The following is a 16,467-nucleotide window of genomic DNA, read 5'->3' on the forward strand; positions in this document are numbered from 1 at the left end:
AAGTCCCTGCCCATAGTTGGGGATAAAGGAGGGAGCAACACACTCAGCTCCCCCAGAGTCCCAGACACCCCTGCTCTGGAGATTGTGGACCTTCCCCTGTTGATCTTTATATTGTATATTCATGATAATGGTTTATTTTCTCTACCCCAACCATTGTGAAGCCCCTTTCCATGCAATACAACTAGACTCCTAATGATGAAACTGCTGATTGGACCTAGAGAGTTGAAATGAGTTTTTGCAGCCATGTAATTGACTTCTTTCCTAATTGTTTTTATATGTACATCTCCTTTTAGGTACCAAAGGGAGAAACAAAGGGGAGTTTACAAATCTTCAGGGAGTAGCTGCATCTACAAATGGAAAAATATTAATAGCGGACAGCAATAATCAGTGTGTGCAGGTATGCTCGTTTTTCTTCTCTTTACCCATAATGGATTGTTTTGGAAAGACATAGTATTGATCAAATGCGGAAAAGAAACATGTTCTCTGAAGTGTCAAGATTATAAGATCTTGATAGTGTAGGATTCATAATTACTTCTGCGTTAAGTTCACATAATGACTCAAATGCCATTTTCCAGTTAAAATTACATTCATTTATTTAAATCTACACCCCACCTTTAATCTCATGGATGTGTATACATGGATACATCTTATGTGAAAAAACTGTTTTTGAAATTTACAGATATTTTCCACTGATGGCCAGTTCAAGAGTCGTTTTGGTATCCGGGGAAGGTCCCCTGGTCAGTTGCAACGGCCTACGGGAGTGGCTGTGCATCCTTGTGGTGACATCATTATTGCCGACTATGACAATAAGTGGGTTAGCATATTCTCCTCTGATGGAAAATTTAAGGTAAGTTTATGAAGTACAAATAAAAAAAAACAAGGAAACTCACTGCCATTTTAAAATTAATAGTTTGGTAAACCAACAATTTTTCTGAAGGCTTGGGGAATTCTGTATTTCTTGATTGAAGAACTAACTGTTGGTGATGAGGGAAAAGGATGGACAAATTCATGTAGATGAAATTATTTTGTTTCTTCAACTTTAATCTCTTTCTTTGCTCCTATAGACAAAAATTGGATCTGGAAAGCTCATGGGACCAAAAGGTGTTTCTGTGGATCGCAATGGGCACATCATTGTGGTGGACAACAAAGCATGTTGTGTGTTTATCTTCCAGCCAAATGGAAAAATAGTAACCAGGTTTGGAAGCCGAGGCAATGGAGATAAGCAGTTTGCAGGTATCAGTTGCTGTCTAATATCCATTTTCTTTTATCCAGATTGTGTGTGTGTGTGTAATTGAGCATGCTGAAAAAGCATCACTCTAACTGCACCACAGTAAGCAAGCCACAATAAGTAGACTGTAGTCCATTAGTGCTGTCACATGTCCATAATTTCCTGGACATTGCCAAAACTTTGAAATATGGCAACCCTCTAGTCCAGGCATGTCCAAAGTCCTAATCCAGTCCACTGGTCGGTTTGATCTTCCGGGGGTAAAATCCCCCAAAACCCTCAAATTTCAATCCTAAAAAAAGCTCAACAACTTTCAAGTTTGGTCGGCCCCTTTGGTTGGCCCTCACAGCCCGTCACTTCATCAAATCTGGCCCTCTTTGAAAAAAGTTTGGACACCACTGCTCTAGTTCATGAACAATTATGTCGTAATAAACACACATAGTACACACAATGTGGGTGTAATTTTCACTTTAGTTGTTCCTTAGGCCTTTGGGGTGAAGGGAGGCAGTCTTTCAGGAACAACAAAATTCCTCTGGTCTGACTCCTGTGGCTTGCTGATCATGCCACGTTTTAAGACAAAGGGAGTCAATGTGATGATCTCCACATCTGGCTGGACCCCAATTCCCATCAGCACCAGCCAGCATGACCAAGAACAAGAAGCATGCTCACTTGCAAATGTTAAACAAATTTTAAGTAGTCTATTGTTCAACTTGAAAGTTGTACTAAACATTTAGTGGGTGGAAACCAGTCAAACTGGTTTTGAAGCTGGCCAGATAGAAACCTTTTTATTTATTGTTCTCTAGAGTACTTGTACTGTGCCCAAGTTCATAATTTTATTGAGTTCATAGCTGATTATGTTCTTCTTCAGCCATTAACATGTGACAGTGAATGCAGCAACATGTAGAGTTCAAAATGGAACCTTGAAGCACCACCGGGTGTTGCCTTTTCCAGAGCCACCTCCAGTCAGGCATGCTGCTAGCGCATTGGTCCACATCAACCATTTTGATCAGAACCCGCATGCAAACTGCTACTTCACATGGATTGAAATATTGTTGTCATGATTTATCTTTCTTCCTGCATTGAAATTTCTTCCTTCCCTTATCGCAGGGCCTCATTTTGCAGCCGTCAACCACAATAATGAAATTATTATTACAGATTTCCACAACCACTCGGTCAAGGTACGATGCTGTTACTTCTTCATAAAATATAAAATCCCACTGATAATGCATTGAAGTCGTTACTCCCAATATGTAGGTAAATTCACAGGTGTTGTGCATCAGCCAACAATAAATAATTGTTTACGTTTAGAGGTGGGGAAATACTTGGATTAAGTCTCTTGCTTTGCTCTTTTAAAATAAAGCTGTGTATGTTCTTTTAAAGGGGCGCAGGTGGCGCTGTGGGTTAAAGCCTCAGCGCCTAGGGCTTGCCGATCGAAAGGTCGGCGGTTCGAATCCCTGCGGCGGGGTGCGCTCCCGCTGCTCGGTCCCAGCGCCTGCCAACCTAGCAGTTCGAAAGCACCTCCGGGTGCAAGTAGATAAATAGGGACCGCTTACCAGCGGGAAGGTAAACGGCGTTTCCGTGTGCGGCTCTGGCTCGCCAGAGCAGCAATGTCACGCTGGCCACATGACCCGGAAGTGTCTCCGGACAGCGCTGGCCCCTGGCCTCTTAAGTGAGATGGGCGCACAACCCCAGAGTCTGTCAAGACTGGCCCGTACGGGCAGGGGTACCTTTACCTTTACCTATGTTCTTTTAAACTGATTTAAGAAGTACGAAGTTGGATCTCTAGAAAGGAGCTCTTGGAGTCTTTTCACACCATCATTTTGAAATGCTAGTTGTCCCCTGGAGAAAGTTAGTCTTGTGCCAAGTATTCAGGATACTCTGGGTCACTTAACATAATTGCAAAATTACTACATAGAAGTAAGCCATATGTGCCATTGACTGCATAGGAAGCTACATTATACAAAGCTGGAATGAGGAATTTGATGGACCCTGGTCCATCTACTGCAAATCATCCAGAGATCTACCAATAGATGTCAGTCTGCCTTCTGCCCACCCTGCACTCAGTGACCATTGCTACACCCTACAGAAGCCGTACAGAGACTTTTCAAGTGGGTTCTGTGATAAAAGTAATGTGTAGAACAAAGCCAAGAGCAGCAGGAAGACACAGTCCCATGTGGGTAAGAGAAATGTGGCTTGGGCTATTATAGGGCTTTTTTCAATCTACATACAGCTGAGAAGTATAACTCTTAAGTTGGAGCTAAATGGGCAATTTTGAATTGAGACTGTTTTTCATAGGCTTCTGGAATTAGGCAGGAAATAACTGTTCCTGTGGTTTTGGATTACAATTAAGGAAGTAAGTCCACAGGAGAGACCCTAAGTGGATTGTTGGCAGAGTTTGGCAGCAGGGGGGGGCTCCTATTTTAATAAACATATACCCTGAGAAGCAGCAATTGTTCAGCAATGCAGGATTTCCTAATGACAACAGAGGTTTTCAGCAAACAAGGAAATAAAATACAGTATGTTAGAAATCTGACTGAAAATGGGGAAGAAATTTCATTGCCATCCTGCTAATAAAATGGAAGGGAACTCAAAGCCGATCTGGATTAAGCTCCTGGTTCCAAAGGTACGGCCCAGCACATAGTTTTCAAAATACACTGTGGCCAGGATTGTAGCTAACATCCCCCCTTCCTTCTAGCATCCCCAGCAATACTGGAATGGGCAAGGGCAACTTTCCAAACCTTTCTCTGTAATTGTTGTGGCCTTGCAGCTCAGGGAATATTTTCGACACACTGATTTGTAGTATAACTAGAAAATGGCCTTGACCTTCTGCTACCTCCTATGTAAATGTTGCCACATTTCATTTACACAGGACAGTCTACTATGTATCATACCCGAAATGGAAGCATGCAAATATAATTTTATTGAGAAGCATGGATTGTATTATAAAGTTGTCATGAAGCCAAGCTTTCGTGCATACTTATGGTTCTGTTTTTTTTAAATACACACACACACGCACACACACACACACACTCTTAGCTAACAGAAACAGTTTAATTTTAAATTGCTAGGAAAGCAAATCCTCCCCCCCCCCTTTCAGCTCTCCATGCGTGGGAATGTTACTGATTACAGTGAAAGGAAACCCCATGTGGGAGGGAGGATGCACTAGGAAATTGGATTTGGGGCTCTTGTTTAAAAATGGGCATACATGACATTAATTCTGTAATACTGGGCATCACACACTTTCAATTTTTGGAATTGAAAAAAAATGTTTGCATGATGGGACTTCTAGTTTCTCTTCCCACACTCCAGGCCCCCCAACACCTCCCCAACAAATCTGTTCTGGAGGACACCCCAACCCTCCAGATGTTGGGAGCATACAGAGGGCTGTTGGGAAGAGGAGAATAAGAAGGAACTGCATTGCGCAAATGAGTGTGTAATGCTAACCATGGTTTAGCACTATGGACATGAGTTGGAGTGAGCATGAGTGAGACTTTGGCTTGTATGCCCACCCTCTTCATATGCAGCTGGGAGGAGGACTTTGGCAGATTTACTTTCCCTAAATTGGGTTGCCATTGTGTGCAAACCAAAGATAGTGGTTGATAACTAATTCTGGCCTGTTTCAAAACAAGCCAGCTACAAACTCTGCTCCTTTGAAGCTGGCTTCTTAAATTAACCTGGGTGCTCCCCACCCTCATTGAATCACCATCTTTGGTTTGCTTGCAATGATAAGATTAGGAGAAAGTGAAAGTCAATTCTGATGGAAACCCACTCTCCCAGCCACACAGAAGGAGGGAAGGGGAGAATGCATGAGCTTGAGTCACTATGGCTTCTTTCAGCTTGTGCCTGCAATACCAAACAATGGCTTGCTGCTACATGTGACCTGCTCCAGAGATGTGCAGTCCAATCCTATATGTGTTTGCAATAGGATCCTGTTACAGAAAAACAAAAAATGATTTTCGTGTGTGAGAGAATGATTTCTTCTTGCAAGCAAATCATGAACTGTAACCAGGGTTTGTTTGTGGCTTACCACACATGCTTTGTTTGGGAGAGATCAGCAAGGAGTCTGGGTTCAGAAGCCACCATAGCTTAGCTCCCGGTAGCACAGCAACAGTAGACTTAAGACCCTTGTTTGTTCACCTAAGCCATTGTGTATCAGCAGCTTAGGATGGCTTTAATATTTTAGGCTTTACAAAACAACAACTTGCTGGTTCCATCTTGCACAGATTGCTATAATTTTCTTCTGCAGACAGTACTGTCATTTTTGGTTGGTTTAACTATACTTTTGTCTATGACTTGGTTTCTTCCTGGTGCCTCAGAAAGGGAATGTTTGTCTTCCATTAAGTTTTGATTTATATGTCTGAGGATGATAACTATTTAGTTTTGGCTTTAGGCTCTTAACCATCATCATCAAGTACTATATAATTTGTGTCTTGATTTATTTATTTTTAATTTATTCAGGTATTTAACCAGGAAGGTGAATTCATGTTGAAATTTGGATCTAATGGAGAAGGGAATGGACAGTTCAACGCTCCAACAGGAGTAGCTGTAGATTCTAATGGAAATATTATTGTAGCAGACTGGGGAAACAGTCGAATACAGGTGAACAAGTGATTTTTAAGTCAGTTGGCTCAGTATGATGTATGTTGTTTGGATGGGGATGTTTTCTCATCTTCGGGTCCAAGCATCCCATCTCCAAAATGTTCAACTACAACACAGTCTCTTGCATATTTACAAATGAAGTAAGAGTCCTGTTGACTTTCCAACTCGGTCTTACACTGAGATAAGAATTATTGAGCTCGGGAGAGAAAATATCAATGAGTAATGGAGTAGCTGTATAGTTAAGGGAACTTGTGGCTCTTCAGCTGGTAAGAAGCATGTGTCAGGATTAAAGATGTGCCCATGTTAGGATCTAAACACATCCTTCTGAGAGGAGTGGAAACCTTTTGTTTGAGGTGGGGAAACCCCAAAGCATTGTCTGAATGCATGATTATATTACCCTTTATCTTCCATTGTACCCAATAAAAGGACTCACACACAAGATCTGAATTAAAGAATGATTTAACATAAGGGGAAAGCCAGCCTGTATGTTAGGAAAGAATTCTAAAATAAACCTCTTAAGTCTTAACAAGCATAACCTGAGTCCAGGTTTCTAAGAACCCCAAGCCTCTAAACACAACAACAGCAAGAAGTGTTTCCTGCTCTAACCTGGTAGCAGACAACTAGATAGGGCAGAGCATAGATAATAGATTGATTCAATTTAAAATATTTTGATGTTCTGCGTTTCAGGACAAAACCCTCCTAAGGCAATTTACAGAAGATAATTACTCCATAAACCAAGTTGTAATATACCAGTAAAACCCAATTACAGAAAAACCTAAGAACAGCAACAGCTGTTTCAAGAAATTTAGTACCCAACCCAGGGCACTTTTAAGAGAATGGAGTTCAAAACAGTTTTTTAAAATTTATATTAAGATGGGCCATACGTACTGGGAGAGAATTCCAAGGTTATTTTGGCCACTGTTGAAAAGGCTCTGTCTCTGATGCCCACCAGTCTGGTGGCTCTTAAAGGCAGGTCTGAGAGTTTTCTATGGGTACAGACAGCCCTTCAGGTAACCTTTTCCCAAAATATTTAGAGCTTTAAAGAGCAATGCCAGTGCTTTAAATTAAGCCTGAAAATGATTAGAAAGTATTGGTGTGTCTATACTCTGAGCCTAGGTCCCAGCAAGCATCCTTGCAGCTACATTCCTGTTGTTGTTGTTGTTGTTGTTGTTGTTGTTGTTGTTGTTGTTGTTGTTGTTGTTATACCCGCCCATCTGACTGGGTTTCCCCAGCCACTCTGGGTGGCTGTGAACTATCTCTAAATACAGCCTCAGGCAGATTAAATTATGTCATTCTAGTCTGGGTGTGACCATGGCAGACTTTCAGCAGATAGGGTCGTAGCTGGTGACTTTGCCACCTTCTACAATTCTATTTACTTCATGTGAATCTGCGTGGCTGCCTGCATTTATGCATATTAGCTTCTAGGTATCCACAGTTCACTGTCTTTGGCTGACATTCTCTCTTTGCCTTTTTCGCAGGTTTTTGATGGGAGTGGATCCTTTTTATCCTATATTAACACATCCGCCGATCCACTTTATGGTCCGCAAGGTTTGGCCCTTACTTCAGATGGTCATGTTGTAGTTGCAGACTCTGGCAATCACTGCTTCAAAGTCTATCGATACTTACAGTAACAACTGCGGCGGCTCCTGCTCAAGAAGTTACTAGCCTCTGAGGGCCAACATAGATCTTTTCTTGTGTGTAGGATGTCTACTTCTTAAATATTTCAATTTTAATACTGAAGGAGTCTCCAGTTTGTGTTTTTTTTAATTTCCAAACCTACCTTGTTTACATAGGACTTGCACCTCATATGTTACGCACTGAACTGATTATAAGGATTAATAAATAAGACCCTCTTCCCTCCCCACCGAATTTAGAGACAATGGGATACTAGACATGTGAACTGAGGCTTGTAGATCAGGCATTCATGTAATTGACTGGGGGGGGTGAGGTTCTGAAGGAGGGAAAATAATTTTAAAAGCAACATGATCTAAAGCGTTTATTTAACATGTGAATGGGAGCACTTGTTTAAAGCTTCCATTTTTGGAAATTGTTACTGTAGAGCATTATTTAACCCAGCAGGAAGTCTGGGAGTCTTCTAGATCGCATAGCGCTAGTAAGTATTACACTTGTAACATTCTTCAGTCTTAGTAACTGTAATGAGTAGTTTCTTTTAGTAAAGAGATATGGTTAGCCCTTCCTGTCAGACCTAACACAGCTTAACTTCTAGCACTATAAAAATCAATGCAAACTTCTTGCCCTCTGTGGGATTGATGTACATGTTTATCAATTTTCCTACTGCTCAGTGTGTGTTGTAGGGATTTTTCCGGAAACCTGAAACTTCTAAAAAGCTATGGGAATATATTCCAATAGGGATAGATTACTGCTGGCACTTCATAAAATCAGTTTCCTATTAGCGCTGTACTGATTCATTAGGAAGTTAATTGCCATTATGTCAACCTTGCTAGCTTCACACCTGACACCTGTGTTTCAGACAGGTTCTTGCTATGGTTTATGAAAGCAATCTGCTTTGTTCCAGTTGCCCATTTTCACATAGGATAATAAGCCACACATGTACCACATCTGAGGGCCTGCCTTGTGCAACCAAAGGAGAGTTTGGTGGTCGACAGTTTTTTTGTTTGTTTGTTTCATTTTGGGTAAAACCAAGGGTTACCAAAGCAGGTGTGCATTTGTTTGAATTCCAGAAAGACTGAGCATCAGAATTAATTGAACAAGTCTTGGAAGATCCTTATGAGTGCGAGAGTGTTCTACAGAGGGATTTCAAAAACTGTTCATGACTTCCTCCCTCATATGTGCATGTAGTGTGGGGAACAAAAGAACAAGGAGCATAAATGTAGGTGATAACAAACAGGAATGTGCATAACCCTGTGTATGAGAGAATGTTCTGAAAGGGTCTATTTCCCTCTCTTCCCCTTCCCACATACAAGTCTTGCAACTTATAATTATCAGATTCACCTCAGTGCTTGCAATGTGTTTTCTCCTTTTTGCTTAAGTTATTTCCATCAAATACACTTTTGCATATGTTGTTACATCAAGTGAGAAGAAAAATACATTTGACAGCAGTGTGGGGTCACGAATTGCCTCTGGCCTTACGCAAGAAGATTCCTGATGGTGTGGTTCGTGAATCCCAAATTTTACATTTTTCTTCTTGATCTTTAGTTTGACCTGTCAGGGTGGAAACTTAATATCAGCCAGCCTGCACTTTTGGGGTGGGTAGAGCCTTAAAACATTTAAATAATGAGTACAATGAGAAGACTTGCAAAAATGAAGATTATTACCTACTTTGCCCACAATACAGTAGCTAAAAAGTTGGTTGTTTCAAACTAAGGAATAGATAAGCACTGTTTAAAGGCTTATACTCCTTCTCACTTACTGTTATAAAATAAACTTAAATGAGTAATGTTAAGAATCTAAATTTATGGTTCCTGGATTAATATTTTTGAGTGTCTGCAAAGGCAATAGACAGACACTGCATGCTGTTAGTCTCAGACACTGAACCACCTTGAAATCTATTTAAATTCTTTGTGAAAAGGGATATCCTATTTACAATTTTATATGTATTTATTAAGCCATGCAAGCAAAAACAAAACAAAAAAACCTTAAGCTGTCTCGTAATTGTTATTGAACTTTTAATATAAAGGAACTCACAAACTGTTAAGTATGTTATTACTATAGACGTAATTCACGACATATTGTCAAAGCAATCTGGCTTAAAATTTTAGATGCTTATGCTTTTATAAACATGTTCTTGTGATAAAAGGAAATATTCACTTGAATGTTACTGTTCTTAGTTCGGTAATTTCTTAAACTGGATCTAGGAGCACAACTGTCCATCATGATACCTTCTCACTTCAAGTGAAGATCTGTGCTTACATCTCTATGGAATTTTTGTAGGAGCCCTTCCCAGTGAATTGTATTAGGGAAGCATACAAATTTAAATTGTTATAAATTCACGCTTGGAGACCATTTCATGCATGCGGACATTGTCCTTCAAATGCTTTCCTAAAGTAATTGTTTCTTAATCCTAGTAAATAATACCTTAGTAATGTTGTATGTACTACCAACTCAAATTTTAATTATTGCTTATTTCCTTTACAACAAAGCTAACATATGTTAAGGGTAATGTGGCCTTTCCCTCAATATCTAACCTTTTTTTAATTTTAAAGATCCTGGTTCTTCCTTGATAAATTGTTAAGATTTATAATCTGTTGGTGATGCACACTATTTACAAACTGGTGCTAGTCTGGAGCATTGTTGAATTTCATGTTTTTGCCAGATGATATTTTGAAAGCTTAGCAACATCAGCTAACTGAGCAGGTGGCAAAATGAGTGTTTGAAAATTAGCTAGCAATAATCAAAATGTTTCTTGCTCACCAATTTCCAGTTGTTCACAATTGTTGCCCTTTACCTGGTTAGCTGATGGAAGAAATGAAAAAAATAACCATTGTATAAATGTAACTTCTTCTTTTTAAGTCATTTTTTGGGGGCCGGGCAAACATTTGCCAGAATTACAGAGTTTACAAAGGCAGGGATAAGGCACCTGTGGCTCTGCTGATATTGTTGGACTCTTAACTTTGATCAGCCCCATGGGCCAGTGATCAGAGATGATGGAATCTGTATTGCAACATATGGAGGGCCACACATTCCCAATCCCTGATCTAAGGCATGACCCATCCCCACTTACACTGCCAAACCCACAGCCCTAGGACACATCTGCACTACAGACTTAAAATGGATTGGTAGTAAAAGGTTGCCCCATGGTGTTTTTTTGGTGATTCTGGTTTATGTTTGCAGTGTCCATCTTCTGTCAAGTGGTGCCCAAAGGTAGAGTAATAAGTAGTAAATGCATCACAAGCAGTGCAAGTACATGTGTTTATTAAGGTAAACACTTGCTAAAAATAAGCCTAAAAATGTTGTCAGTTCATTTTTCAATAAACTCGTAAACTGTACAGTGAATGATTTTTTTAAACTGTAAAAAAGGAAAACTGATAAATACTAGTAAAGTTTTTACACTGATTTAAAGTTTCAGCAAAGTAGCAAGAAAAATATTGTCTATTGTTGTTGTCCTTTGTAAACATTACAGGGCTTTCAACTTTACAGCTGATTTTTTTCTTTGATGACTAAGGATCTAGTGTTGCCATAATGAAAACAAGTGCCCATTAAGTTATGCTTGTTGTGTGAGGAAATGAATTTTTTAATTTTCTTTTTAATGGATGACAGTAAGAAACAAAATGTTAATGTCCATTGAAAATGCTGTTGAAGATGAACTGTGAGCAATGATTTTCAAGGTCTGTGTTTGGAGAAGGTATGGAAGATGTTTGTATTTAGCATAGGATGATTCCAAAATGGTGGTAGTTTCCGATGAATGTACCACGCTTAAGTGGATGTTTGTGAGCAACACAGCCTTAACCCTGGTGATTTGCTTTCTTGCTTTATGACATGGGAATGTTCCATAATGTGCATCGTGTAATGTAATCTCCCTGCGCTAGAAACTGAATTGTTCAATATGTTGTACCTTTCCAGTCCTTGGAGTGAACGACTTTTTTTGTACATTCCAGCTTTGTAAGCCAGTTTCATATGTTTTGTTTAAAGAATGCTATAAAGTCTTGCACTCTCTGAAAATGATGCTGAAGTATCTTAAGTCAATTTTTCTTTCTTTCCCACCACAGCCATGCACCCTCTCTTGTTGAGAAGAAATATAAACTATGTCTAGTTAAGGCTGAGGATGAAAGGTGTTCATTGAAGAGTGTTTGTGTGTAGGTTTAGCTTTGTGTATGTCATGGTATTTTTATGCTTTATCTAACAGAGAAAGCTGAAAAGAAAATACCTTGTGTTGGAACAATAGGAAAATTCAGTCAAATGTGTATCTTTTATCATGCACAAACCCCAGAAATAAAAATAAATGAATAACGTGTGTTTCCTTTTTTCCCCACGTTTCCTTTTTTTTTTTTACAATGTTGTATTGATTTGTTTGTATTGCTTTGTTGAGCACTTCTTGTTAATAGGGCAGAAGAAGAATATATACTGAAGAACATAATTTTATAACACATATACAAAGAAGCAGAGGGGAAGGCATTCTAATGAACGTTAGGTCATCTCCACACATATGTACACCCAAGGCATAGAGGGTGTGCTAAGGTCCAGACTTCAGGCCCTGATATCCACATGTTCAGCTTGAAATTTGAAATAGGAGCTGTGAACTGGCTGAGAAACTCTGCTACCAGTGCACCTACTGGAGGTCTATAGTACAGTAAGTAGCTGACAGTGTTTTTATGTGTCCTGTTTGCCCAAGTAGCGAAAATTCTGTAAGAGTCCAGTTTTCTTTATAAGAGTAAAGTGGCACTTGAGACTTTTAGGATTACTTTGTTGGTTTACCAATGTACAGGAAGCATGTAGTGGAAACAAACAGATTTTTATGCTGTAGATAGCACTATTGCTAATTCTGACTAAACGACCCCTTCGATTCTCCAAATGCAGAAAAACCTACTGCATGATTTGTGGTAGTGACGCAAGCTGCGTTTGCGGCTGTTTAGAGGTTTTATTTACAGTGAAGTGGTATACAAATATCTTTAAATAAAAGAAGCACCACATCCTTTCAAAGGTTCTCGTGTGAATTAACTGTGTTTCATAATCTCTGCAGGTAGACATACTACTTATGCGGGATTGCATTGGAGGCATAGCAGTGTTATGTAGTGAAGTTTCACCCTGGGCCAGCAGGGGGATACTGTATATAGTTTTCACTCAGGTCTGTAGATAGTTTTCACTCAGGTCCACGTCAGTTATTTTAGGCGGGAAACGCTGGGCTGTTGTTGCTACAATGTTGACAGCCGGCTGCCTATAAAAGCAGGCCGGCTGAGCTGTTTGCAGTCAGTTCTATTCCAGCTTACAAAATAAAGAGCTACTTGGAGAAATCGCTGTGTCGTCTGCTATGTCAACCCACAACTTAACAAGCAGAATACTGCAGATAGGTTTTCTCGCTCTTGTCAGATGTAGAGTGAGGAGCAGGGAGAAACCACTGTGCAAAAAAGTGCTGCGGAACATAGACTGTGTGTGTGGGGGGGGGAGAGGTTAGATTAGAGTCCCGGAAGCCGGCTGAAGCGTGGTCCTTTTATTTTCCAGACGGAAAACGCGCTACTGTTTCATCTTACTGCGCGTTTGTTCCTTGTTTCAGACGTCTATATTGCGGGCTTATTAATAACTTTATAACTAACTCACTGTGCGAGTTTGGAAGATACTGTGTTACACTTAATAACAAATAAAGAGCAAATAAACAACGGGGGGGAAAACCCCGAAACCCTCCACGCAAAACAAGCAAGCAAGCAAACGTATCTGCAATCCAAACCCAACAACTGAGATGCCAAGAACTTGGCTACAGCGACGTCCATTTTGGGAGGGCGGGGGATTAAGGGAAGCCGGCGAAAACGTTCCCGGAAGTGTGTTCTCCCAGCGCGCGCCTCTCCCACTTTTCTCCCTCCTAGCTCTATGGAGATAAGGGTGGAGCAGCGAGGGAGGCGGTGGCGATTTATAAAGGGCAGGGCCGGCTCGGCGGGGCTGCAGTACCTCGTTAAAGGCGCCAGGTGGCGGTAGCGTACCAGGGAGGGAGGGGGCGGAGCAGCGCAGCGTCGGCGTCTCTTCCCCCTCAAACTCAAATTCCCGCCATCCGGGGAGGGAAGGAAGAGACATGGTAAGCTATCGCCGCCGCCGCCGCCGCCGCCGCCGCCTCTTGGGCTCTCCGCGCTCTTGCCGGGCTCCCTGTGCGGCGGCGGGGATGCTGTGGCTGAGGGCGGGTTCAGGTTGCAGTGGAGCGGGGGGAATGCGCTGCTCGCGGGGTCGGCGCAGGCGGCTATTCGGCAGGCGCAGCGACGAGGGGGCGACCCTTTAAAGTAGCTCTCCTGCTCCCTTGCTTTATATGAGAGCACAGCTGCCTCAGAAAAAGTCCACATTAATGGACTTCTTTCCCATATATTTGTGGGACATCTTTCCCATATATAGTGTGTGTGTGTGTGTACACACACACACACACTCACTCTGTATATATAAGGGATGCAGGTGTTGCTGTGGGGTTAAACCACAGAGCCTAGGATTTGCCGATCGTGAGCTCCCGTTGCTCTGTCCCTGAATAGTCATGCTTCTGAGCACAGCCATTGTGGCTAGTAGTCATTGATAGCCCTCTCCTCCTCCACGAATTTGTCCAATCTTTTTTAAAACCAATCTAGGTTGGTGTGCAGGGATGTGGGTGGCGCTGTAGTTTAAACCACAGAGCCTAGGGCTTGCCGATCAGAAGGTCGGCAGTTCGAATCCTCACGATGGGGTGAGCTCCTGTTGCTCGGTTCCAGCTCCTGCCCACCTAGCAGTTCGAAAGCACGTCAAAGTGCAAGTAGATAAATAGGTACCACTCTGGCAGGAAGGTAAACAGCATTTCCGTGCGCTGCTCTTGTTCGCCAGAAGCGGCTTAGTCATGCTGGCCACATGACCCAGAAGCTGTACGCCGGCTCCCTCGGCCAGTAAAGCGAGATGAGTGCCGCAACCCCAGAGTCGGTCATGACTGGACATAATGGTCAGGGGTCCCTTTACTCTCTCTCTCTATATATATATATCCCACCCTTCTTCCAAGATAGCACCCCAAACTATCTTCCATGTTGTCCTCTCAACAACCCTTCGAGGTAGGCTAGGGCTGAAAGTGACAGTGAATTGTGTCATTGTGCCTGCGGTCAGAATGGTGGGGGGGGGGGTGACGTCTCTCTGAAGACAGCCATTGATTTTGATGGGAGATAAGCAAACATTAGCTAGATAAACAGGTGAGATAGGTGTCCTTTTTGTCGTTGTATTCAGCAGTGTGCCATTGAGGCATTCATAGTGGTTTATACTAGACAAGGTATAAGGGGTCAGGGAACCACCAGCAGTCAGTGAGTTTCATTCGGAGGGACCCCGGAAGGTCTGTGGATTTATGGCTGGAAGACTGCTCATCCAATGTGTGAAATGTTCGTATGGATTTCTAATGGTATTTTCACATTAAGCTTTTGAGATGGGAGTGGGCTAAATATTTAAATTTCCCCCCAAAACCTGCTTGCATACTAGCGAAAGGCAGCAAGCTCCTGGTCTTTGTGCATGGACTATAGCATAAGTTTGAATGATCAGTTGGTCATTTCTCCATAGCCTTTGATTATAGTGCACATACTCAAGCCTTTGATTATAGTGCACATACTCAAGTAAGTTTCAGTGAAAAGGAAGACACGCAGGAAGATGTGGGAAGCTGACTTACAATACCAGCATCCTATATAATAAACTTTAATTCTTATTCTTTGTCTGGTTTGCAAGTAGTAGGCTTTCATGCGCACAATTAGTAGAGATGCAGCTGCTTATCCACACTGCAGTGCCACGAACCTGCAGGAAATACCTTGCAGACTAGCACCGCTCAGTAAATGAAATGAGGGGTTAAAAACCTCTGTTTGGGTTGAGCAGGTCAGTTACCACAACCTCTCTTCGGTCCTGCTGCCAGCAGCTCCGCTTAAGTTCTCATGCTGCTGAGTTTTTAACACTTATAACACCTGTTGCTTCTCACACATTCTGAGAATCACAAGTAAAACCACGCTGGGTTAAAGAGCATGTAGATGTCAGCATTTCCAGGCAAGTATAACAGAACTCTCTGTAGGACAGAAACTTAATATTGCATCTTGTCACTGCTTTGGGTTGAAAACCCATGTCCTGGCATGCTTACCTAACTCGCTTCCCCAAGAGATTGAAAGGATTTTTTTCCACACTGTGGCTTGAGATTTTTTAATGCAATATGTCTCCCACGTGCATTTTAGTCTTTGTGTTATGCTCCCCAGATATAACACATATAACAGAGCATGTGTCCCAGCCATGTATTTAATATTTTGCCTGGTAGCCACAGGCAACTAGGAATTTTGTGCAGGTGAATGAATTGGCTGATGGAAGAGGGGTAGATCTCTCTCCATTTCTTCTCCTCTAGTCCACTTGGTTTCTGTGGATTAAGTAAACTCGGCTATGTCTTTTCTCCAAGCCTATTTAAGAAAAAGCTTTTTTAAAAAATAAAAAAAATAGCCAAGGCCATTATTTTGTGTTTCCACGCTGGTCACAGAGAAGGGATTCCACCTACTCTGCAACCAGGATGGAAACACAGACTATACAAGCTCTTTCAGGGCTATGGTTTGTTTTGTTTGCTGGCAAGTATATTGTGGTCTCATTTACAAGGCCACTGTGACACACATTTATGTATTACTGAGGATGTTGCTGCTGGGGGAGAGGGGAGCAGCCCTCTTGCTTAAAAAATATGCATTCTATTACAGTGGTACAATGGGTTACAAACGCTTCGGGTTACAAACACTTCAGGTTACAGACTCCGCTAACCCAGAAGTAATACCTCGGGTAAGGCCCTATTAGCTAAAGTGGTGCCTCCTGTTAAGAACAGTTTCAGGTTAAGAACAGACCTCCGGAACAAATTAAGTTCTAAACAGAGGTACCGCTGTACTGGAAATGAGCTGTGCATAGCAACCCTGTGCATGCTTAATTTGGAATATATCCAACTGAAGGAAGTGTGACTTCTAAGGAGACGTGTAGATGCAAAAGTATCAAGTATTCAAAATGTATTGATTATTCTGGGA

General features: G+C 41.6%; 2 protein-coding genes across 7 annotated transcripts in view; both read left to right on the forward strand.

Moving 5' to 3' along the window:
• The window catches only part of TRIM2 (tripartite motif containing 2), a 51,138-nt gene extending 39,386 nt beyond the window's left edge, over positions 1 to 11,752 (forward strand). For all 6 annotated transcript variants that reach the window (XM_079990428.1, XM_079990430.1, XM_079990427.1 and 3 more), the window contains exons 7-12: positions 294 to 397; positions 680 to 847; positions 1,065 to 1,233; positions 2,333 to 2,403; positions 5,684 to 5,824; positions 7,303 to 11,752. In XM_079990428.1, the coding sequence (XP_079846554.1) occupies positions 294 to 397; positions 680 to 847; positions 1,065 to 1,233; positions 2,333 to 2,403; positions 5,684 to 5,824; positions 7,303 to 7,455 (806 nt within the window). In that variant the 3' untranslated portion in view covers positions 7,456 to 11,752. The remainder of the gene's footprint in view (positions 1 to 293; positions 398 to 679; positions 848 to 1,064; positions 1,234 to 2,332; positions 2,404 to 5,683; positions 5,825 to 7,302) is intronic.
• A 1,610-nt stretch (positions 11,753 to 13,362) lies between these two features.
• Positions 13,363 to 16,467, forward strand: part of MND1 (meiotic nuclear divisions 1) — a 33,856-nt gene continuing 30,751 nt past the window's right edge. The window contains exon 1 of the mRNA XM_079990484.1: positions 13,363 to 13,526. Within this exon, the coding sequence (XP_079846610.1) occupies positions 13,524 to 13,526 (3 nt within the window). The 5' untranslated portion in view covers positions 13,363 to 13,523. The remainder of the gene's footprint in view (positions 13,527 to 16,467) is intronic.

Source organism: Podarcis cretensis, assembly GCF_951804945.1.
Source record: "Podarcis cretensis genome assembly, chromosome: 9".
Taxonomy (NCBI): domain Eukaryota; kingdom Metazoa; phylum Chordata; class Lepidosauria; order Squamata; family Lacertidae; genus Podarcis; species Podarcis cretensis.